The sequence below is a fragment of the Apus apus genome, chromosome 10, assembly GCF_020740795.1.
Source record: "Apus apus isolate bApuApu2 chromosome 10, bApuApu2.pri.cur, whole genome shotgun sequence".
Lineage (NCBI taxonomy): Eukaryota > Metazoa > Chordata > Aves > Apodiformes > Apodidae > Apus > Apus apus.
The window spans coordinates 11,434,494-11,459,710 of NC_067291.1; the positions used below are offsets into that span (position 1 = coordinate 11,434,494).

General features: G+C 39.1%; 1 protein-coding gene across 19 annotated transcripts in view; it reads left to right on the forward strand.

The window, feature by feature from the left end:
- Positions 1–25,217, forward strand: part of LOC127388957 (high affinity cAMP-specific and IBMX-insensitive 3',5'-cyclic phosphodiesterase 8A-like) — a 163,798-nt gene that overhangs the window by 106,700 nt on the left and 31,881 nt on the right. For all 19 annotated transcript variants that reach the window (XR_007890517.1, XR_007890503.1, XR_007890511.1 and 16 more), the window contains exons 2-12: positions 9,908–9,964; positions 11,579–11,769; positions 12,924–12,980; positions 14,270–14,327; positions 15,702–15,790; positions 16,021–16,099; positions 17,678–17,815; positions 22,287–22,375; positions 23,660–23,711; positions 23,812–23,854; positions 24,719–24,796. Coding sequence is in view for 2 of the 19 variants with exons in the window: in XM_051628969.1 (XP_051484929.1) it covers positions 9,908–9,964; positions 11,579–11,769; positions 12,924–12,980; positions 14,270–14,327; positions 15,702–15,790; positions 16,021–16,099; positions 17,678–17,815; positions 22,287–22,375; positions 23,660–23,711; positions 23,812–23,854; positions 24,719–24,796 (931 nt within the window). In the remaining 17 variants the exon portion in view is untranslated. The remainder of the gene's footprint in view (positions 1–9,907; positions 9,965–11,578; positions 11,770–12,923; positions 12,981–14,269; positions 14,328–15,701; positions 15,791–16,020; positions 16,100–17,677; positions 17,816–22,286; positions 22,376–23,659; positions 23,712–23,811; positions 23,855–24,718; positions 24,797–25,217) is intronic.

Below are 25,217 nucleotides of genomic sequence, written 5' to 3' on the forward strand. Positions count from 1 at the left end.
TTCGGGGAATGTCTGCTTTTATGATATTGGATGACAGCAGATTAAAAAAACCCTGAACTATGTCAGTGCAAACAATGGGTTATTAATGGCAATAGAAAAAGCAAGTTTGTTCCTTAACAACTGGAAGGCTCAGGACAAAACAAAGACCTTCTAGGAGGCCTAGCAGTTCCACTGATTGGTTTATGCTGGTTTTGTGCTGTATTCACTTGCTTTACTTAGTCTGTGGCATTTGCAGTGTTGGTAGATCAAGGCATGAAAATTTTGTTTGATATAAAGGAAGTAATTGGAAATATTAATGATAGACAGGAATTTCCTCTTAGTCAACATTCAGTTCAGTTCAAATTCAGATAGTTTAAGGAAAACTGCTATTGAAATTCATGTGCATAAAAAAAAATACAACTGATAGTGATGGAGAACTATTGTATCCTGATGCATCTGTAATCATCTCTAAAATAAAACTAGCAAGAGGTATCCACTAGAAAGAAAAGAACTAGCTAATAGATAGGAAGCAGTTTAGTGCTTATTGCTACACTCCAGGATCTTGCAGAATCACAAGAGAGAAAGCAGTTTTAATAATACTGAACAATAGAACTACTGTGCCATATTTAAGTCTCCCAGAGTGCCGTGCAGCTCAACTGTTAAAGTGCGGGCAGCAAGAATTTCCCTCTGGGCCAGAAGAATGTAGTGCTTGTACTAAAGTGTCTGCTCAAGTCAGGGAATGGAAAGTCAGCTACAGCTTGCCTGTGAAATGAGTACACCTGAGGCAGCAGCAGGCGAATGAGATGTTCCTTTTCAGTTAGACAAAGATGTTGGTAAAGCTGAGGCTGGATTTATTTATTTGGAGTGATGCAAACCCCAACGTATTTAATGGCCTGGTTTCAAATGTGTCTTGACTGATGACCTGCAAGACTTAAAGACCAGTTTCTTTTCTGTTTTCTTGGCTAGCCTTTACATCTGGGTAGAGCTTATTTCTGCCAACAGATGAGAGAGGACAGCACACTGAAACTTTTATATCAACGCCAGGGTATAGGAGTTAGGTGGTCCCCAGAGCTCAGTTATAGCTCCCCTAGCCAGTGAGGTAGCCAGACTTGTGTCAGGTGAGGGGAAAAAGGGAGAGGAAACGGGTCTCTCAGCCTTCTGGGAATTGCTAGGCATGCCAGTTTTATGTGGCTACTTTTAAAGCATTTTGTGAGATAGGGTGTGACTGGTCCTGCTTGCAAAGGGGAAAACAGAGCAGTCTCAGAGTTGTTGAAGTACAAGGGAAAAGCTGCTGAAACTCAGGGAGGTTTAATATCCACACATACGTGCTGTTCAGCTGCCCTCAAGGTAATGTCTCACAAAGACAATCACAACCCTTATTTGCAAGTAGCCCTAGAATATCGAGGATGCCTGACTTTGGATTTCCTCTGAAGTGCAGCTTATTCGAGGTGACCCTTGAATTTGTTTTTGACAAAATAAAATTTGGAATTAAGTGCTAGTGTCTTAAAGATTACCTTTTCTATTCCTGTTACCCTTAAGCTGGACTCTCCAGAAAGATAAATGCTTTTTAAGAATTTTAATGACATTGGACTTTGAACAGCTGAAAATATTCATGCTACTTCTTTTTTTTTCATTGATAAAAGCATCAATTTCTGCAACCTATGTATAGAAAACCATTATTATAGGGTTTAAAAAATTCTTCTAAAGTACAAGCCATATCATTTAAGCTGCTGTGTTTCTCTTAGCAAAGGATATAACTACACATGCTTTACAGCATGCCCTCACCACACAGAAATATTTGGCTATAGTTCAGTGAACAGTCCTGGGATCCGATGTGTGGAGAGCTCACAGCCTCTAGAAAAAGATCTGTGTCTATGTGGCCTGAGTAGAGAGGTTCTTGAAAAACTTTCAGTCAGAAACTGGGAACTTTAATGAAGATCCCAGTGAGCCATCTCAAGCCTTGAGATGTAAAAGGCATGGAGCATTTTAAAATTCAGTCCTGGTTGGTCATAAAAGTGTTTGGCAAAATTATGACCATAGGGCATATATCAGTGTTAAGGGTATTCTCATCTCCAGGGTTGTTGTGGAGCATATAATTCACATTTTTTCCTCTTCTTAGCAGACAAATAGATGACATTTCAAGCCCTGTGTAGTTGTGCATAGCATGCAAGTCTGTGAGGGATCTCTGAATTGGGTAGATGCAGCAAATACAACTTGCTAGATTTGAATAGCTTTTGATGTGAGAACTGGTTTCCATTCAACTTTGTTCTCTTTGGACAGAGAAAGTCAGTGTGGATTAATGAGTAGATGGCTTTCTTTTTCTGACTTGTCTGTGGTTTGTTCCATCCCTTTTTGGTGTGCTGTTCATTGAGAGTGAGGACTCCTGTGGAAGTATGTTGTCTGAGATTTGATAAACAGCTATTGCCAAGTGGTCCCAGTATTACCAGTGTAATACTGCTGCTGCCAATTGGCCAGGAAGCTAGGGGACCTGAACCCAAATTGTTAGCACCTTCTGGGTAAAAGTTCTGACCTTTAACAGAAGCAGGGACTGCTGACTGCCTTTTTGTCCTGTCATTGTACAGTGTTACCACAGCGGGACACTCGTCTGGGCCAGAGGCCACCCAGGCCTTACTGCATTGCAAATAATAGTAGGAGTCATTTTTGGACAGCAGCATTAATTATTCCCAACAAAACAGAATGATTCATATTTGCTAGTTCCGAGCTTGCAGCATGATAAGCAAAGTTGTCTGTAATGAATTAGAGGAGGATTTATTAAGAGTACAAAATGGGAGTTCTCAGTCATGTCTAAAGTGTGCTAGAAGGCAATGAGCCTGGTTTCACAACAGTATTACTCCAGTTTTGTTCTAATTTAGCTTTACTTATTGCAGTGGAATAACACTGAGGAAATGCAGTGGGGAATGAGGCCCAGAATGCAAACATACATAATGATGGTTGGCACGTGTGGCAAGCTGAACGTGTAGCCAAAAACCAGCCGCGTGCTCCTCGGGCCTGGGCGCAGCCTGGTGGCACCAGGATAGACCCGGTGTCTGGGCACACCAGGGAAGCAGTCCCAGTCCCCACTGGGCATTGGTACCTTTCGGATTGCTACATCAGCACCAGGGTTAACCCAAAACTTAACTCCAGAATGAGCAGTGTACAAGGGGCTGGATTTTTGGAGCAGTAAAAGTGTTGAGAACTGGGGAAAAAGAGAGTGGTTCTCATGGCTGACAGGGCCAGCAGCCTGACTGGAGAGCTCTGGCATCTCATTATGCTCAGTAAAGCTTTTCTTCTTGCAAAAACTGCAAGCTTTCCAGATTCTGTGTTGCTAATGATGTGACTCAGAGGCCAGACTTCAGCTCTCAAGGGCTGATTTAGGTCAAGCTGGTTCACAACTAGTACTAAAACTTAAGAAACATATTAAAAAACCAGAAGGTATGTTACCCCATCACTTACGCTGCCTCTTGTAATGACGGCATCACAGATAAATTCTTCTAGGAATCGATTTAAAACAAAAAAGAGAGAAGAGGGAAAAGACACTGGAACAGAACCTCAGGTGATCTTCAGACCTTGAAATACATATCTGAAGTTGTATGGTTTTCTTGGCAGAGATACATCAGTGGGAACTAATTTAGATTAATGTCAATGCTAGATCTTGTCAAAGCAAATTGCACCGAGTTAGAATGCTGCGTTATGTAAGTTAAAGAGTCTGTGACATTTCTGTGCATCTTTTATGAAACAGATACAGGAAAAAATAATAAGGGCTGGAATTAACAGGTTTTATCTAGGGTGAACAGCAGTTTTGGTGAATTTTAGTTACCTTTCATAACTCTTGCCTTTGAATTTCAGCAAAGAATAAACTGACTACATATGTCTTAGGGTCTTTGACAGCTGAGTTTACCTTGGTCCTTGAATCAGTTGAGCAAAGGCAGAAACCTTGAATGCTTTGTTCCCACTTACTCTTTATTCAAACTGTTGTGGCCTCCAAACAACAAAAGGAGTAACTGCGTGGGGCCAGGCTCCCACTTCATTTTGCACTGAAGTAAATCCAACATACTCCCTTTGTATTTGGTGGAGTTACTCTGAATTTTCACTGTTGCTAACCAGGTCAGAATTCAGCTCATGGATTATAAAATTAATTTTATGCTCTAACAGTTTTGTGTGTCAGAAAGATCTGCTCAGCCAGTGTTGTTTGTAATTTGCACCAATGTTAAGTTTGTAACAAAATAGTGGTGTCAAGGTCTGCAAGGAAGATGTGAACAGTGATATTAAATGGTTTATAGAAAGTGTATAGAAAACAGGAAGCTGTCTTAAATTCTCTACCTAAGTAGATTTTCACTGAGAAAGAAATAGGTAAATAGCCATGGATTGGATTAGTACTTGTATATTTCATAAATTGATAATGGTTATTACAAGCAGAGAAAAATGTGTGAATAGTGAAAATCTGTAGCAGATCCCGAACATGGAGACTTTCTTGCATAGAGGTGTTAGCCACACTGAGTCACAAAGCTTCAGATAGAAGCACCAATCTGGAATCACCTGGGTGGACCAGATCCTGGACTTTTTAATGCTAGTTAATGCCAAGTGGATTATTTCCTGGCTTTCAGCATCCAAGAGGATTTGGCTGAGGTTTCTGAGAAAGCATATTATCCTGTTGAATTCAAATTTCTACCATTAATAGATCCTGAATCAGTTAAAGTTTAAGGTATGGTATAAATCTCTGAGTTAATTTGAGTTTTCATTTTCTGGGGTGATAAATCTATGCTTAACACAGCCAGTTAAGAAATTGGGTATTTTTTCCTCTGTAAAATTAATCCCTTTGTTTTTTCTTAGAATTATAAAAATTCATTTTTTGTTAGCAGTCCTAATGTTTCTAGCATATCTTATTGATCAAGACTGTAAAATCTTACTGTAATGAGTCAACTCATGCTGATTTATGTACCTAGTGTAGTTGGAAAACTTAAGAATATATTTTAAAATTAGATGAAACGTTTTTGTGATGTGTTAAAATATTGATCTGAGTAAAATGATTAGTTTGCTGCTTGTAGTCTGTTAGGACCAGTGATAAAGTCTTATGTCTAATAATTGTAGTTATCTGTGTCATATAATGAGTGAGGGCCTTGAGGTTGAAGTCTTCATTTGAAGACAGGTACTTAGTGTTAAACATAAATTCTCCTGTCATTATCTGCTTTCTTAACCTGGATGTTAGCTGTACAGCAGCAGCTTCCATTTGCAATCCATTCAGTGAAAGTTTGTCACTTCTTTGTTCAAGTCAGTTGCAGGAAAAATATACTGTCACATCTCCTCCCACAGGCTCTCACCTGGAGATGGCAAGAGGAGCAGCAGGAGCAGAGATGCTTCTAGCTGCCCTTTAGGGAGGGATTCTAGCAGGAGGTCAGGGCTGTGCGTGGCCGTTATGTGCCCAAAGAGTCATTCCTGTCCTCTGCAAAGCCCCATCTGTGGCAGAAAGGAAGTGATGGAGCAGTTGTGGATTGTGGAGGAGGATTTTAGGTGAGCACTCCTGCTACCCAGGATGCCAGCAGCTCCTCAGCCAGCCCTTCCTGTGAGCAGGTAGTGCTGCAGCAGCCTGAGGTCCCAGCTCTGAAGAGGGTTACCCTCTGCTTTGCAAGGCTCTGCTTTGAAACATCCCACAAAAGCTTCATAAAAGGAGTAACTTAAGAAAATTAGCCTCCAGAAGGGGTGTGTTTGCCCTTCAATAGCAGGAATATCGCATGGGAGTTAATAGCCAAAGGATTTTTTGGGGGCTGACTCTGCCCTTTTAGGAGGTTTCTTCTCCTCTCCAATTGGTAATGGTAAGAGAGGCATTTTGGAGAAAGCCAAGATATGAGACCTCTAGCAAATAGGAGACCTGTGGGCTGCTTTGATGTGTCCAACATGCCAACCAGGCAGTTTATCACCATAGGGAGCATGTGGGTCAAGCTGGCTTTCTTTCCAGCCTTTATTCCTTTCTACATTTATTCATTGAGCAAAGTTCATCTCAAGTTTTTCTAACTGTAGGAACAGAAAGCCAACAACCCAGCAACCATGAAAAGATCATCCCCGTAGATTCTGTTCTGGTAAAATGCAAAGAATGACTCATAGTGAGAAGTACTTTACCAGGTTAGGTCAGGTCAACATTGAGTTTGCTGTACTTTAGTCAGATCAGTCACAGTTGTTTGGGTCTGTCTTTTTAAAGCTTATTTCAGTTTTTATTTACCAAACATACACTTTGCTCTGGACACTGGAAACAGGAAATATTTCTATCAGCAATTTTGATATTTGCAACTTAACTGCTACAACATGCAGATAATTTCTGGGGAGTGTTAAATGGCTCACACAGCAGTCAGCTATCCTGTGTGTTGCTAATGCCATTGCCCTGGGACAGATCTGACTTTGTGTCAGGGCCAGGCCTGGCTAGACAGGACAGAAAATAGTGTGTTCAAATAAGAAAGGCAAATTTTGGGGAAAATAAGTGCTCCCAGCAGTAGTTCAGCAGATCAGAGAATGTAAAATGGCTGCAGTTGCTGTGTGTAAGCATTTAAAGTAGCCTGGAGTTGATTATCTGCTGTGTCTCTAAGCAGAGGGTGTAAACACTTGCTGCTGCAGTAACTGAGCTGCTGTCTGCAATTAAAGCTAACTAGTAGTTGCTGACCTACAGCCTGCTATTACAGGCATCTCTCACTCCCCAGACCTAGGGGAACTCAGCCGCAGCTATTGTGGAAGTTACAGTAGCATAGATGAGCCAAAAAGGTTTGCATTTTCAAAAGCCTGAGAATTAGTTCCTGTTGCAAACTATTCTAGCATTTAGATGTCTTTGAGACCAGGAGCCCTGGCGCCAGCCTGCACTCTTGGGATGATTTAAGTATGGGGCTGCAATGAAAGCAAACTATGCTGTCAGAAATCTGCAGCAGGACCCCTTCCTACCATCTGTTTGATTTGGTCCCTGGCTTCAAGTTATAGGCTGGCCTCTACAGTTGTTTAGCCAAGGAAGGATTTTCAAAAGATTTGCATTCATAGTCAGGGTGCTGAAAATGTCCCAGACTCAGGTCTTGCCACAGTCACATATGCTGAACTAACTAACTCAGGAAGCTTTTGGGTCAGCAGCTCTTTAGCAAGGAACTCACCTCTATCATTATCTATCGAGGAACCAACAACTAGGTTTTACTTCTTTGTCTTCTTGTACACTTTCCTACATGTTTGTGCCTGGAAGGCTCTGACATGCATTAGTCGTGTTTGTCAATCTGAAACGGTAACTTGGGGTTTTGTTTTTCAAGTGGGAAGGAATCTTCAAGGAAGAGGTAGGAAAAGGTGTGAGTGAATAATTATGTGTTTGCAGTTACTATACATGTGAGCTTTGGCTATGTTTCGTTTTGTTGTAAGCTTGCAGGATTAGAGGTATTTTTAAAGCTCATTTAGTTCACAGAGAGTTGAAAGTTTCTGCTAATCCTTGCTGAAGCCTTGATTTTTGACACAGTACTTAATCAGCATGTTACTTCCCAGAGTTACCAGCAGCACATAAAAAGTTGAAATGATTAATCAAGTTATTTAAACAGATTTCAACAGGATTAAGAATTAACTGGAGCTCGCTGAAGTTTTCCAGCTGAGATGCAGACCGGGGTTTTGCTTCTACTCAGGACAGCAAGTTAACATGGATCAAGACAGTTTATCTCATTTGGACAGTGCTTGTGACAAGCTTAAGTGGTGCATTGACTGGTATTTTCAGTGTAGAAATGGCCACAGGTTTCTGACAGAAAAGTGTTTCTCTGTCTCAGTTCTTTAAAATATTTTGATGACTATTCTTTCACAACCTTTTTAAAAGAAAGAAGTATCTGAAAAGCAGTAGTTGGCAATTTTAGGTTTGTCTCCTGTTAAAATTCCCCTTGTGCTGGGACTGATAGTTCAAGGGCACACTGGCCTGATAGCTGGGTTTTACATACCCCCAAACACCAGTGAAGTTCAGGTTTGGGTCTGAACCTCACAGCTCAGGCCCATCTCTTGGTGAAACTGAAAAACTCTGCTTTACACTTGCAGCTAAAGCGTACAAAATAAATGTTTCAAAATTTAATTTGAAGTGTGGTTATGGTCAGAAAAGTGTAGAAAAAGGCATCTCTTATTCAATAGATATGCTACCTCTGAGTACTTCAGGCATTTCTGCTGATCTTACTGACAAGTCGCTACTGCTGTTGGTGCTGCAAAACCAGTAACACTGGTGCAAAGAGCTGGATTACCTCATGCCATGTGCATTATCACCAAAAGTATTTGCTGTTCTTTAGTGTAGATTTTGAGTGATTGGATGATGGGCCACAAAGGAGAATAAAGCAGCTTGTTTTTTCCAACTAAAGAGATTTTTGGTCATGAAAATAGAAAAAATTGACTGGAGAGTATTTAAACTAAGCCAATCTACCAGAATGACTGAGATTAAATCTGAAACCCCCCCAATGTCATTTTAACATCAGCTTTTAGAGGCCCTCTCAAACACTAGTTCCTGGCTTGTTTTTACAGGCATTATGTTGCCATTTTCCCTTGGTTCATATTTCTTGCTTATTTGGTATTGCAGTGGTGATTTCCAAGTTGATAAATAAATAAAAACACACATGAGAAACTCTGTGGGCTGAGCAATGGAGCAGTAAGGTCACAGAAAGAATAGAATGTGCAATTCTGAATGATTTTTCTGTGAGATATTCTGATGATTCTTTAAAATTACTTATTGGAAAAAACTTCTTGACTGCTAAGTAAGACATTTAATCTTTAAGTGTGGTTTTACTTTGAAAAACAAGGTGAAAATGCCACCTTTGTGCAACAGATCTTTATACACATTAATCCAGAGATGTATTCCATTTGCTGCATTGCCAAAAATAATTTCCTTTCAGCTTTTTTACTCCAGTTACCTTTGAAGAGTCTGTGTAACTCCAAGGACTGTTGGTTGCGCTTTATTTCCCCTTTTGAATTGGGAGCATTGTTTTTCCTGCTTTTTAGTTTTCATTTCTGAGACAAGAGGTGAACAATATCTAAGCACATGAAAATTCAGATAACTTGCCTCATGGGAATTCCCAAAGAACCTAACCTGTGTAATCCTGTTAGAGTCTCCCTCTGTATTTATGTGTTTAACTACTTTACAGCGTGTGTCTCATACCAATTGAAATGTCGTTTGTGTTCAAGCTTGATTAATGATTAATCATATCAAAGAGAGCCAGTTGTGATAAACAGCACTTCTGGTCATTCACCTCCATTGCTTGAAGTGACACATGAGGAAGGATCCCAGCTCAGTTCATGCATCATAAGCTGAACTGTTTGCCTGTGTTGCTTGAACAGAATCTCATATGGGAATCACTGGCGTACAGAAAGCAGGACATTGGATAACATTTTTGCAGGGTTTTTCAGAGCAAATTTGCATGCTGAATAGATGTATCGTCAAATAGAAATATCTGAGTCCTGAAACCTTCCCTGGAGGGCTAGACAGGAAGGAGGGAATGCAGCAAAAAGCCCTTGGAGAAATTAAATTAATGTGTTTTTGTAGCACTCTTTTGCATCTGTTACATGTGAATTTCTAAGAGCAAAGTTATGTATTTTTGCTTTTCTCCTAGAGATTTAATGCTTTTTTGGACTTGCAGAACATCTGAAATGATACAGAATATACAGAAAAATAACAATCTGTCTACCAAACTTTCATGATTAATCCATTGCTTTATATTTAAAGTGACAATAACAAAATGACTTGGAGAATAGCTTGTTGATTTCTAATGGTGCTAGTGCAGCTTAGCTTATACATTTACAAAAGCATAATAAGACCCTCATGAAGAAGCAGCAGCTTCATAATGCTAGTACAATGTCCATGAGACAGTGATAAATAAGAAATATCTTTTCTAGCAGCTGTTTTTTCTTCTTCCCCAGATGTATATGTATTAATAAGATCTCTTCTTATTTCTTCTAGGCACCAGTAACAGATGTGCAGTTTGGCCCTATGAGACTTCACCAAGATCAACTTCAGGTAACACAACAGTTCAAACTGAAGTCCTAATTCCTAAAACATCACTGAAGTTAGCTTAAACTTTATGACTGGAATTTTTTTGGGTATAGAGACCTTAACAGAGGATTTTTTCCAAGTGATGACGTACACCTAACAGATTTTTATCACAACATTCTACGTGATACCCTAAAAATCTTGCCCAACTCTTTTCTCCAAATGTGACTCTACTATTATATCAGCATTCTTATTAATATCAACTAAATTTCCCACATCATCATGAAAGATATGAAGTGACCATGGCAAAGTATGTCTTTTTGTTATTCATTGTTGACTGTCATTAAATGTTCTCCCTTTATCTCTTTATTAATAGAGATTGTGTGTCAGCTGTCCCTTTATTTTTTCTGGGATGGGTATGAGGTTAGCAGATACATGACTGCTTTGGACTTGCTCTACAAATTCTTTTGTATCCCAAGGCATTCTGAGCCATTAATAATCCAAGATGTTCCTCAGCCAGTAATTACAAAAGTCCAGAAAGCCCAGAGTGAAAGCAATCTAGACCTGATAATTTGCAAATGTCTGTATTCAAGAACTGCTGTTCAATATCTTTCCAAGCTATTGTCAGAACAGGCAGTATTATCAAACATCAGATCTTAGGACAGACTCATTCAGCTGTTCCCCAAATATAAATAAAAAATATTCCTCAAACACTTCTGCCTCCTTTTTTGTTATTAATAATTGATTTTGTCCAGCCATGGGCCACTCTAGAATTCTGTCAATTTATCTGGGTAATATAGCTGGCAGGTATGAGGGAAGGAGAAGTTAGTCAACATCATATTTGTGCCAGAGTTATCCATACAGCTCAGATCTGCTGACTTTCTGTGCTATTGCTGAAAACTCTTTTTCCACTCTGAAGAGTGTTATAAATTAACTTCACTAAATATAGCCAAAATTGTGACATGTTTTTGCAAAAATCTGAATTAAATGAGTACAAAGTCCTTCATTCTTACAAAAATATGCACTGAATGGAAATGTTAAGATTCACTGGTAGACATTCCACCAACCTAGTTGAAAGTGTAACCAGCACTGGAATTCCCAAAATCACCCAGAAGATAAATGGCAGCGGGATGGGTTGCAAGTTGCACATGCTCTAGGTTATTGCCTGACCAAAGCATATATCTAAGTGTGGTTTGATTCAATTAGTGGCAGGTTGGTATTTTGGGACAATAGACCAAATGCTGATTTAATTATCCATCTTCCCCAAAAGGCTGCGTATACTGAGTCATCCACAAAATAAACACTAAGATAGATCTATAGTCTGCTATTCTGTGTATTCTTTCAGGCATAAGTTTACTTCTGCAATATATTATCCTAATGCAAAGCACAATCACATCTGTGAGAGCCTTCCTTAGCAGACTTTGTTTATCTTCTGTACCATATCCAATCCTAGAATTTGCAATACATTTTAGAAGGAATTTGAGTGTGTTAAAAACATAATCATACTTTGAGTATGTTAAAAACAATGGATTCAGACTTGGAAGTGGCTTTAAAAAGCATGTTAAGAACAAGAAAAAGTCGCAGAATTTACTGTATATTTAAGATATGTTTGTAATGACTCATGATCTGTCTCTAACCCAGGTACTTTTAGTTTTTGCCAAAGAAGATAACCAGAGTAATGGGTTCTGTTGGGCGTGTGAGAAAGCTGGATTTCGATGTAATATTGCCAGGACACCTGAGTCTGCACTAGAATGTTTTCTTGATAAACACCATGACATTATCATTATTGACCATAGACATTCCAGATACTTTGATGCAGAAGCATTATGCAGGTAAGCACCATTTCAGTGCAGTTAATGCTTAAAGATATAGTTAACATATCATCAATGTTTTTTTTTGTTTTAAATGACCCTTTTATAAAATCTCTTGACCATTGAATTTTTTTGGACAGATGTCAACTCACAGCACCAAATAATGTTGCCTCAGTGCTTACATCTGATAGCTGCAGCATTTTTGGTTGTGTGCTGGGATATCTGAAGCTCAGCCTGGCTTGGAGCCACAGTGTACAAATTTCTTGACATAGTGAACTGTTTAGTTCTGGGTTTTTTTCAAATACCTAATTCCTTTTTTTGCACATTAAATTAACTGCAAAGATCGCACGTGTCACCAAGCAATTTAAGGAATAGATTCACTTAATTAGTATTCTGAATTTTTTGAAATGTCACTTGCTGTTGAGTAACTCCAGATACAAATAGGCAATGTTTTGTGTGCACGTTTCCATACCTACAACATTTGAAAATCTGTTACAAAGAGCAAAGTTGCAAACTGATTAAAAAAATACTTTCACAAACTGTTTTAAAGTATGGAAAAAAGGGGGAAAGGATTTGCCTTTCTGAGCGTTGACAGGCAGTGGTGCCTTGCTTCAGTGACTTTCCAGTGAAATACCCGTTGGGAATATGTCTAGACTAAGTAACAGTCTGTGGGGTGGGGGTGGTGGGATCAGAGTATGTACCCTGGGTGAGTGTGGTGGGTTCAGGGCACTGGGACGAAGGTTCTCCTTGCTAAACTAAAGTAACTAGATAAGATCTTTGTCAGGCAAAGACTAGATATCAGAGTAGTTCCCCCGGTTACATTTTTACTATTCTGTCCGAGAATAAAGGAGAATGCTCCTTAAAGGAATGAGGCCAAGTCCTTCAAACAAGTCCATTATGTACAGTTTCAGAGAAGAGAGTTTTTGCTCTTCCCCCACTGCGAGTATTTGAGGTTTAGATTCATCATTCTCTTTGTTTTTCATGGAGTGTCAGACATTGCTAAATTTATTGTCCTTTCTTAGTGGTCCAGCGGGCTCAGGATTTGTTGTTTTGTTTTTGTTAAACCGTTTAAAATAGACTTTTCAAGAAAAGAACTGTGTAAGGATTCTGTCATGTTTTCTGAAATGTGAACTTTAAAAAATGGTTAAATTACTTGCCTTTGGTTTTTTTTTAAGGTCTATCAGAACAACGAAACCCTCAGAAAATACAGTCATTATTGGTGTAGTACGAAGGTAAATATCTTCACTTTCACATATGATAAAAAAAGGTAAATATTATCATTATAAAAGTAAATAATATTAAAAACTTGAATTAGAACTTATTACTGTGCTAAGGATCATGTATTACACCATGTAATTTTCACCATCCTTGACCACTTGACTGGGACAGAATTTTTGATTTATAGTTTTACTAGAGAGTTCTTACTTTGGGTTTTGTTTTTTTCTCCTTTCCTGAACACTGCAGGCTTTAGGCGTATGTTTCAAACAACCTGTGCCACAACATGTACAGAACTGTGGTACTGTCTTATAGATCTTTATTTTGGTATTAATAAAAATTAACATTTTGAATCTTTGTTGATCTGTTTTTCAGTCTGATTAATCTCAGTACAAACGTGAAACCTGTTGAGTTACAAAGCAAGATATAGTACAATTTGATCAGTGCAAAGTAGCATCTGACCATAGAAGTTTTAAAAGTAAAATAGATTGTATGATGACATTGCAGTACAGCAATGCTTTTTCCCTCCTCCCTCTGAAAACACTGTTTATATATCGTAAAACAATGGAAAAGCAACAACAATGCAATATATTTAATCTGAAATTAAATAAATGGAAGTTAGTTTCCTCAAAGTACAATTTTAGGAATGTCCATTTCTCAGAAACCATTTATTATGATAACCAATTCTGAGGTATTGAAATTTCCCATTAAAATCATATTTTCCACTAATATCTTTAGCAAACAAAAGACCCTAATTAAACATTTAAAGGTATTACGTTGTGGATATAATCTTCAATGTTTTTACATCAGAAAGTCTTCTGACTGTGATAACCATCACTTCTAAAGTCAGAATTGTCTCTCATCAGACTAACACACACAAAAAAGAGGAGAACAGAGTTGAAAGAGCAAACAGTAACTCAAGAGCTGCTGTGTGGACATCAGAAAGACACCTCTGGTTCTGTGGGCCTAGCAGTTCCTTTCAGTGGTGAGGAGAGCTTGGAAGCTGGGCTTGATTCACAGTTAGGAAGTTGCTCAGAAGGGGTTTTTCCCTGCAATTTGTTTTTCAAGCATTAGTATTTTGTTCTATAAGCAGCTCATTACATGCAAAAAGGAAAATAACATTTTGGCTTATCCATGCCAAGGATGAAAACTTAAAACCCACATGTTTTGTTGATAGATCCTGTACGGATCTGGCCATATTAGCCTTTGGTGTGACATCTAGGGGATAGATATGTCAATGGCTTGTGAAGTTGGGTCTCAGTTGATTACAGAAATAATCTCGGACTTTATAATCCTTCTTTAAAAGGCATGCTGACCGTGAAGAGTCATCAATATTGCCCCTGATCTCTGCTGGCTTCACAAGGGTATGTATGTTTTATTCTCCACTAGGTTGCTCTGACATTTCAAAATGGTCATGCAAGAAACTATCCAGAGAAGTTTGGCTGTCAGTGACCATGTCAGTAATCCAACCGGTAAATCTTGTTCATGCTGCTCATTCTTAGATATATCCCAGTTCTGAACTGCCAGTAGAATTAGAATAATGCTGACTAAGCAGGGGAACATTCTCAGGAATACAAGAAGTTGTGCTGAGACTTTCCTACTTTATACAGTTATTTCAGAGTAAGTACATGATGCTCTGCTTGAGAAGTTGACATTAACAACATTGACTAGTGACTGTAGCAAAGCCAGAGAGCAGCTTGCAATGAACAACGGAATATGCTGTGGGAAAGCTCTTCTATCAAATGCCAGTTCACATCTGTAAACAGGCTTCAGACAGTGTCAAGTGCTATTTATCTACTGTTTGGAGGCACCTGAAAAATACTACCTTGAATCTGTTCCTTGGCAACTATTTCAATTAAGAAGGCAAGGTGCTTATTAGTGACTCATTTAAATGGATTCCTCATTGTGTTAAGCCAACAATGGAATGAAAATGTGCATGATTTACAGTGTGGTTCAGAGGATTTGGCTGTGTGCTCACCAGATTTCTTGCTATACCATTACAATCCATTCACACCTATTTGTTTATTTGTAGTAAGATGCCAATACAGGAAATGCTAGAGCCTGAAAATAACTGTACTTACATGGACAGGGTCATTCCAGTGGACACATAAGTAATCCAACACAGGTTCTGAATTAATTTTGGCTCAGAGCCTCGGAGGTGGGACTAATGACAAAGAAAATTTGATGTGGTGGCTTACCTTTGATAATCAGTCCTCCCTCTCAAGCTGTCAATGCCTGTGGCAGTTTAGCATGAAAAATAATTTAAAAAAAATAAATCAAAGATACTTAGGTCATTGCTACACAAGCCCCAAAATGAGTAATTGTATCCAATGGCAGGTGTGTTTGTGAGGAAGTTTTGCTTCCTTCTATGTATACTGTTTGGGGTTTTAGCAATTGGAAACTCATACTAATCTCAAATTATGATGACTTGAGATATAGCATAATTTTTTCACTGTTATTTTAAATAAGTAGCGTGAAAATGTGTAACCATTAAAAGTAGATTATTTTGTATATTGATCACATGGTGACCAACAGATTGGTTGAACCTCTTTGCCATGAGGATCTGTCACCTTTTCAAAATGCAGTAACCTGCATTTTGTCCCGAAAGTCAAAAATAATAGTTCCATTTGGCATATCTACTCCTTTTTGGTTCTATATCAGGCAAAAGAAGATCAAGCTTCATACCCTTGAGTACAGAAATGTGCATTAATTAAATATTTCTAACCTTTTGTTTGCAGAGATATGTAGAAAATTCTAACATAATGGCCTGTTACAATGAGTTGATTCAGCTGGAATTCGGAGAGGTGCGGGCACAATTCAAACTAAGGTAATTTCACCAAAAACATCAACAAAAAACCCCCTAACTTAGCCACATCCTTAAAAGAGTATTTATTTTACTGTACTATAGTTAAATATAGAATGTCAGTTAGATGAAGAGAGTTCATTACAATACAACTTCATTCACTGTGGAGTTGCACTACTGTATTGTCATAGACAACAAGAATTACATGGATTAAATTTAATCAGATGCCTTTTTTTTTTTTTTAATGTCTCCAGGGCATGTAATTCATTATTTACAGCATTAGAGAAAAGTCAAGAAGCCATTGAAATCACAAGTGAAGACCATGTAATACAGGTTTGTTCTGGGTTTTTTTATAAGTACAGAAAACTGCTGTGTGGACTGACTATTATTTTACTTCATTCACTATTACATTTACTTTTTCTTATAGTGCAAGAATATAACCAAACTTAATGGTTCTAACAAGGTTGGAATGAGTTTAGCTGTAGAGAAGAACTTTCTCCATTTAAAATACCATGCATCAATCAAGTACATTTTAAGAGACTGCTGTTTCTGAATGAATAAGGATTTCCTCTGTTGTTTTTAGGTTTTTTGTAATAATTCTTTATATCATGAGTGGATGCAGCCACTGGCTTGTATGCATTCTTTTAAAAAAATATTGTATGGTAATTTGATGCTCCTGAGAAGCAAATCCAATTGATGTTCTATTTCAATGAAGGTAGTACACTTTCTCTTTTTTGTTGCATAAATCTGATACTGCTAGATGCATTGGGATTCTTGGGCCAACTGGTTTTGAATGTAATCCTTCCTTAAAAATTTATTTTAAAAAAGGAAAAAAAATTGGTACTTAGGTTTGCAGTCCTGAAAAACAAAAACTTTATAAGGGAGTTAATTCCAGCTAGGAAGGCTGTGAGGTGTGATTTATCCATAAAGAGCTTGAGCCTCTGGAAGTTACAGCTTGCATGTAAGTTGTACTCTCTTGACCCAAATCTTGAGAATGGTAGTTACATTGAAGGATGTGCCTTCCTCATCCCCTTCACAGAAATAACAAAGCATATCCTGGACTTGCTTTAAATATATTTTTTCAGACCAAATTTTCTGCCTCTGCAGACAGCCCCAGAGTATGAGAACCAACTTGTGCAAGTCCTGGAGCTCCAGCAGGCAGGGCTTTCTCATGTAGTGGGCGAAGCTTTAGCAGCAGAGGGCATCCAGTGGCACATTTTTCATTTCTCCCACATTGAAACATTAAAAGTTGTGAGGCATCCAGAGGCTGTTATTATGTGATCTGTGTCTGTAACTCAGCTAGGGAGAGGGTCCTGGTGGTGTGGGCTATGGGTACCAGTCTTCAGTTTTGCTCGGCCAGGGCCACAGAATTGCAATAAAAGGCACCATGCAATTCAGCATGAAAGTTGCTCTATTAGATTCTGCTTCTTCAGGCCTACGTGGCTGTGCTTTGTCTGGACAGGGGAGTAGTGATGGCTGGCCCTTACACACACTAAAATGGTGAATTTATCAATATATCAGGATAATATTCCTATGGTATCACACCATCTAATTTGTGATTTTTAGAAACACTGGGGTATGTTTGAGGTTTGTAGGTTTGAGAACTGACAGAGTTCATTTTTCAGGGGCTTATATTGTCTATCTAAATGCAGTGGATACGTAATAATCAGTGGTTTCCAAAATGTCCCTGTCTTTGCTCACATGCACACACTTTACACAACTGTTCTAGCATGGACATTCCTGTTTTGCTTCACAACGAAAAAAATGTAGGTATCTCTCAGGAGCAGTACATAGAGAGGTTTATTTCAGGCTGGGAAAAGAGATCCTTTGGTTTAGCAAAGAGAAAAAAAAAAGATTCTGTTGTGCTTTAAGTATTCTGTTGAATGTTTTTTGTTTGCTTTTATTTCACAGTATGTCAATCCTGCTTTTGAAACTGTGATGGGCTACCAAATAGGTGAACTAATAGGAAAGGAATTAACAGAAGTGCCTATAAATGAAAAAAAAGCTGATTTCCTAGATACTATTAATTCCTGCATAAAGATAGGAAAGGTAAGTAATGGCAATGTATCATTTATCATTTGCTGCCTGTAAAAATTATTATTGTCCATGGATGGCACATGCTGTAATGTGCAGCTTCACAGACACATAGCCTTTGCAACTTTCTTACTTAAGCAAGAAGAGGAAGTAAGAAATGCTGATTTCTTAAGGGCTTCTTTTTCTTTTCTTGCTTGGAAGAGGTTTTATGAAAATAAGTAACTTACTGTGTTTCCCTATAGTATATGCTGTATGTAGCAAAAGGTGTGTGAATACCAAAGAGAAGTGGGATGGATGCACGTGTTACACAGTGTGATATAAATGAGAAAAGAAACATATTGAAGTATTTCCTCATGACATGTGGAAGCTGATTTGCGAGTTCAGAATGTAAAACTCTCGAAAGATACATTTGCAGTATGACTTGGGAATGATAGGCAGTGTCAGCTGCCAGCTGCCACTATCTTTTATTCTCTAATGACATGGGAGCTGCCTAATGGATTTCCATTAGAAATGTTTTTGCACCAAGAAAGTGTGTGAGGAAGTGCAGCTGGCTTCCAGGGAGGTCATTACAGAGAGACATTACTGTTTGCCTGGTAGCTCCATGATGTTCCTTTGGGACTGTTGTGGCTGCAGTGTGAGTATCCATCCAGGAGCTTTCATTTGCATTTTCATGATGAGCTGTAAATGCTTCTGATGTCATTGAACATGTCATAGTACTTTGTAGGAAGGAGATAATGGAAGTGACACAAAGAGATTTGGGAGTTGTAGATGCGTCATGGCCCATGCTTAGACCTGAGTCAGAATAGCTGGTTGGGTCATGGAGCCAGAGAGGTACTAAAATGAATCATGGCAGTCTGTGTATCTAGGCAGTGATGCAAAAGCACCAGTGCAAAGTTGTGGTCTTTCATACTGTGTAAATCAGGACACTAACAGAAGTATTCATCAACAGCTTCACTCTGGCTGGGTGCAGATTGCATGTGCATTGCAACAAGAATGTGTCACTCCTTTCTTTCTACATATATCAGCCTTTCGGAAGGAATCCCAGCAACAGACAATAGCTTGGATGGTGGTGCTTCATACCTCTGTTGCCTGACCAAAATTATTTCAGTAAATGTGTGTAATACAAAACTGATGTTATGAGGGAGTACTTATTACATTTTAATTCAAATACATTAGATGTGTCAGTCTTTAAAGCCACATCAATTCTCAAGATAGAAGTGATGAATTTTTTAATATTTTAGTGTGCTGATAAAAATGTCTTGGAAGACATTTTTCTCTGTTAATGATAGGAACCTAACCCTAATCCATTTCTTGCACTCATTTTACTCCTGGCTGTAGGCCTTGCAACTATGAGGGCTCATGAATGATTACTTATTTAAACCTGTCTATCTGGAACAGCTTAAGCTGGTTTAGGTGGATAAGTTCTGTATACATGCTTTTTGTATTTGCCCTTGGAACATTTTATATATGCAAATGACGTAGCCTTAAATTTACATATTAATACAAAATTAATTGCTCAGTTAAATTCTTAAAGTAAGTATTTATGAGTAGAGGTTAACTGCACGGAACAACCCTTGAAATACTACAGCCCTTTAGTTAGATTGATATGCTTTAGTTTGAAATAATTTGTGTCAAGATATTACAGCATTTTCAGAGGTGCCTAACATGTGTCTGGATCATTCTGACGTGGTCTGTATGTTGTTTTCAGGCTTGTGATTTCTTTAAATCCTAAATTTAAGAGATTGCTTCCCATTACAATGAGCTATATATTGGCTTCTGTAAGTTACAGCATACCAAAAAAAGCTAATTGTTTACTACTGTGGTATCCTCCTGCCAATGTTTTGAACAACATTTTCTGTTTTGAACAAACATAAGAGAGAGCACAATTTTCTGATCTTTAGAAAAATGTAAGCTCTATAAAATCTACCTCTAGTCTTTAAATGGAGTTCAGGAAGATGAACTCTTGCAGCATTTCCCCTCTTGCGATGACAAACATAGCACTGTGAGCAAGTTCAGTATATCCAAACAAAAGTTCATAGGCATTATACACAAGAATTGCTAATTGCATGGTACATAGGGATTCTTGGGTCAGGATGTTGTTTCTTTTAGCAAAAAACAATATCTCTGAAAGTTCATTTTTTGTTACTACAGCTGGCTGTAATTTGCAAGAAGACAGTGTTACTAAAAGGCACTTTCACCCATCCATACTTGAGAAGTTGAAAAACAAGTTGTACTTCTTCACTCTTCTGTTTCATGCTACAAATTACATCCATTAAGATGAAATGTGCAATTCTGACTAGAATTTTTGCTGCCTCTGATCTCTGCAGTTTGACACAGAGCTCTTTATCTTAGTTTCACATTTTCTGAAGCAAGATGGAGTGCTCGTGATAAATCAGACAGGACATGCAATCCGTCTTGCTCCTTGGGAATTACTGCCTTTACAGAGGGGCTGGGAGAGCAATCAAGCTCTATGATGAAGGTCTATAGCAATTCCTTCCTAGAACTCAGCCTTACTTTCTGTGAGACTATTTTCATGACATCTTGTTTATTTTGGTTTGCTCTGTTTTCTACTAGTAGCTTGCTCAGCTTTGCTGTCTAGTGCAAGAAGCCCGAGACTCAAAGGGGGCTGAACTGGGGGACTATTTACTATGTGTGTATGAGTGCTCAGTGCATAGCTGCATGCCATGGCCACCTTGATGAAGTTGGAAACCTCAGAGTAGATCCAATCTATAAAGGGTGAGACCATTTGTTGCACTGTGTGTGGTTTTTACCTGCATTTGGTCCCAGCACACCAGGCCGTGCAGGAGCCACAGATCACTGTACTTGTGTGGCTGTAATGCAGACATAACAATGAGCCTGACTGGCAGCACTTCTTGTGAAGTAGCTCTTCTCTGTTGGATTGCTGACAGAGGCTCTGTGGGAGAGCATATGGTGTTCTTAAAATATGTGTAAGTAACGTCCCTGAGAGAAATTTGCTTACCAGCAGGAGTTTGGCTTGGACCTCCTCTCTCTCAGAATTCTGCTGACCTTTTCCCTCTCACATATCCTGCCACGGTTTCATGGGTTTTAGAAATTCACAAGCTGAAAAATCGATCTGTTGACTAAGGACAACACATTAGTGAATAACCTGTCTTGAAAAGGATGCACTTTCAAAGAGAGAATTATCCAATCTGTAGCTTATGACTTCACCCCTTTCTGCATATTCCAGGTTTATTACCTGGGTTAGAGATCGATTACTCATCCCCACCTCATCCTGGTTGTCAGGAAACTATTGATATGCATACTTTTAATTATGAGAGCATTGAATTTTGTGATGTTTGCTTCATCTTTATTTGTATTCCTCATGCAGCTCACAGGAGAAGACATTATGCTTGCTTCCCAATTTGTTATGCACAGTTCTTTTCTCTGACAGATCCTTGGAAAAGCTTTTCATATTTTTTTCTGCAGACTGTCACCATGCAGCTCTCTGCGGGCTGCAGTCTTTATTTGCTGGCTCCATCAACATAAATGCAAAAGTGTTCTCTCTGTACCTGCTCTGGCCTGCTTCACTGCAAGATCTGTCAGTCTAACAAAAATAAATATGTATCATGTGCCTCATGAAGGTATTTTCACATATGTTTGTAACATCTGATCTGAAGCCTGTTATTAATTTTATCAAAAAACAATTATACTGGCTGTGGCAATTTGATACTTCAAAAATTGTCTACTTAAATGTGATCCTGAAATCAGAGTGCTTTTAGAGGGAAGTCAGCAGAATCCAGTAGCAATTCTACTACGCTCTCTCTTGCTTTAAAAAAAGCCAGGATAAATCTCTGCCACTTTGTGAGCCTGAACTGACAGTGTGGAAAATAAATGTACTCAGATATCAAAGTGAATTTAGTGCCAGATATATTTAATGTTAACCAGTGATACGACTTCCCAACTCTGCAAGAGAGATGGTGCAGTCCAGACGTGAGGGCAGACAGGTCAGCATGATGGTTCCTCACAGACCTTCCTGTCCTGGGAGGAGTCAGGTCAGCAGAGCAGCCCGAGCCTTGCGGTGCGTGGTCCTGGGGCAAGGCAGGGGCTGCCCTGCACCGTTAGAGCCTGCAGCTGCTCCTGAGGGCTCTGGGGGACTTTTTATCCAGGCAGGGGCTGGTCTCAGCTCTTGCTCATGCAGGGGTCTTTGCCAGGTGACCCAGTGACCTCCAACACCATTGGGGTAGGATTGGGAGGAAAGTAAATAGTTGTGATTCCCGCAGCACCTGAGGTTCGGCACTTGCCATCAGGGCACTCGCAGGCCGCCCCTCTGGAAGTTCTTCGTGCATTGGCAGCAACACAGTGACCTACAGGTTAGTTACAGGGGAGAAATCTGAGGGTAAGCACAGTTCAGCCAGTTCTGACTGGTTTTGTTTTGTATGAGAGCTTTCAGTGAAAAAAAGGTATAGAGCTACAGCTTCTCTTCTGGTCTTAACTGAACTTCCTTCCACGTGAATTCCTTTTTCAGGAATGGCAAGGCATGTACTATGCGAAAAAGAAAAATGGAGACAGCATACAACAAAATGTGAAGATACTACCTGTCGTTGGACAGGGAGGGTAAGTGTGAAAGCTAAAGCCATGCTTTAGGTCTGAATCAAGGCTCAGTTTAGAGTTCAGTTGCTTTCAGCAGAAATTGGGTTGTCCTCTTACTGAGTACAAAGGAAGCTTATGCAAGGAAGGGAACCTCGAACCTCTGCGTTTCATTCCTTGGGGCAAATTCAGCCTCACATGCTGTGTGCAGAGAAAGTGAAATTCTCCCAATTCTCTGCAAAAAAAAGGAGCCAAAGATGCAGGTGTGCTCATGTGTGACTCTTCTCATACTCCCTGAAGTGCAAGTGCACCCTCCAATCTTTCTGTGTTGTGTTGGGACCACCAGGACCTATGTCCCATTCCACTGAGCACCTGTACTGTGTCTCTGTGCTCACCTCCTTATAGTTGTTGCTGAGTGTCTTTCTGTGATGAGGGTACTGAGTGCTTTGATCCTAGTCAAAATACAAACATGTCTTGATTTTTGTGCAACTTCCACTCGGTCCCCAAATGGAGCATTTGGAGCACACAGGTGTATGTTATTTATTGGTACAGTTATAATGAATCCTTCTGTACTATGTTGGGAAAGAAAGGGGATCAGATTGCATGCAATAGTAGTTTCAAAGCCTTCTAAGGCAATATGAACATTAATTAAAAACACATTATCTTCCAGACTTGGCTGAGACAATAATTTAGAAAGGTGTGTCTTTATGAAGGAAAGGCCAAATGCAGCTGCTTCATGCAGCTGCTTACTAAAAAAAAAAAAGTGCTTTGGGTTGATTTCATCCCTGGAAGTAATTAATCTTCTCTACTCTCCATAAGTAGAGTGAAAACATATTTTCAGCTTAAGATGCCAAACTTTTAAGACCAATATGTATGTATTGCATACCATGCTACTTCTGGAACAATCTGAGCACATTTGAAGTTGTCTTAGAAAGTTTCCTGGTAATCAAGGATGTGGTTTTCAGTTTGATTGCTCTGTCCCTAAATCCTATAGAAGGTTTTGATTGTTGGACTGCACTGTTGCATATTTTGCATTTATCTCCTACCTGAAACATCCTACAGTAGGCCAGAAGAAGCTGGGGAAGGACGGGGGGATGGAGAGAAAGAGAAGACAATCTTTGCAAAGGATGCCTCCATTTTGTATTCCACATCACATGCAGAACTGTGGTGTTTTATACAGTCGCAGCTGAGCCTCCCTGCCAGAACAGAATTTGTCCTTTATTAATTTGTTGCTCTTACCCATTTTGTGTGTCAGCGCGGAATTAGTGCTGAGGTTTGGATGGGAATTAACACACTGTTTTTTGCCTGCAGAAAGATTAGACACTATGTGTCAATTAGTAGACTGTGCAATGACAACAATAAGGTAAGTGAAAATAGTGCTATGCTTGCTTTAGTTTGAACCCTAAATATTACAAAATAATGGGAAAGTTCTGACCAACTGGATTTCTCATACTGATTTGCAGGCAGAGAAGACATGTGAACGTGTTCAGGCTGAATCTCAGACAGGTATGACAGTACTTTTCTGTCCTAAATGGTGGAGAACACACCTGAGGAATAAATAAGCCCATTGTTAGTGATCTGACTGAAAACCACAGTTGCACAGGGCAGTCTGAACAGTACTATTTAGCTAGCGATAAGCTGGGAATCCAGCTCAAAAGGCAGGGAAATAAATACAAGCCCTCTCTACCTGCTTCATTTGTTTTAGAAGTGATATGAAGCAACCCACCTCTAAAATGCATCAATGGGGCCCCAAGTTGGTATGGTGGTATTGCTGGATTCAGTGTCAATTTTCAGTTACAGGTAGTGGATCCCTGTGACAAAATCAGAAATAAGAAGGATGCTGTCTAGTTGTCAGGTTGCTGTGGCTGATCTATAGCTAGTGGCATGTATGTTTGCATTGCTTTTAACTGTTTTGTGGGGTATCAACACTTCAATTAAGACATCCTTGTCATCTGTGCTGCAGGTACTTGTTAATTGTAGCCTTGGTTCCACAGGCTGTATCTGTTGGGATCCATAAGGAAACTAGGATACTTTCCCTAGTTTGCTAGCATTGTAGTCTGCTCTGGTCCATCAGTTCTTTGTGGCAGTTGTTACTTGAGTGAACTAAGATGTGTTGCACAAGTTCTATTCACAACTACAATTGTGTCACTTCTCCACATTGTTAGATCCCTTCTGCAAAAATACCTAGGCATGTTCTTCCAGAGAGCATGACTGGGTTCATGACAGTATAATTGGGTGACAGTTTAAAAAGGGACTTTCATTGGCTCTCATCTGCTGAAACTGCTGTCAGGCTTGTTCTGAGTTTCAGTTCCTTTAACATACATCTTGGGCACAACTCCATATCATTGTACAATGTAATTTTCTCCACAGATATTCAGACTTGCAGACACAAAGACAGACGGAAAGGATCACTAGATGTCAGATCCACAACATCACGAGGGAGTGATGGTATGTTAAACAAGTAGATTTTTCTGATTTCTGTATACATTCTTGTTTTTTGTGTGTGCATACATTCATACACATACAAATACAGTTCAGTATGTATGTATATACACACATACACACGCACATGAATAAAATATCAAATAATCAATTAATTAACAACTTTACATTTCTAAAACATCCCCATTTTCTTCTCTTGAACTACTTTGAGTCTTTTTTTGAGCCAATGGAGAATGGAAGATTATTGTCTACCATCCTGCATGGAAGACCTCATGAGATTAAACATAGTATACTTTCAAGTACAAATGGCAAACTCTAAATGTAACAAATTGTTACATTTCTTACCTCTTCTCTTGATAAAAAGATGGATGTCGCTGTCTGTGACAGTGAGAATACAATCATATTCCGGTATAGTAAAAATGGCATT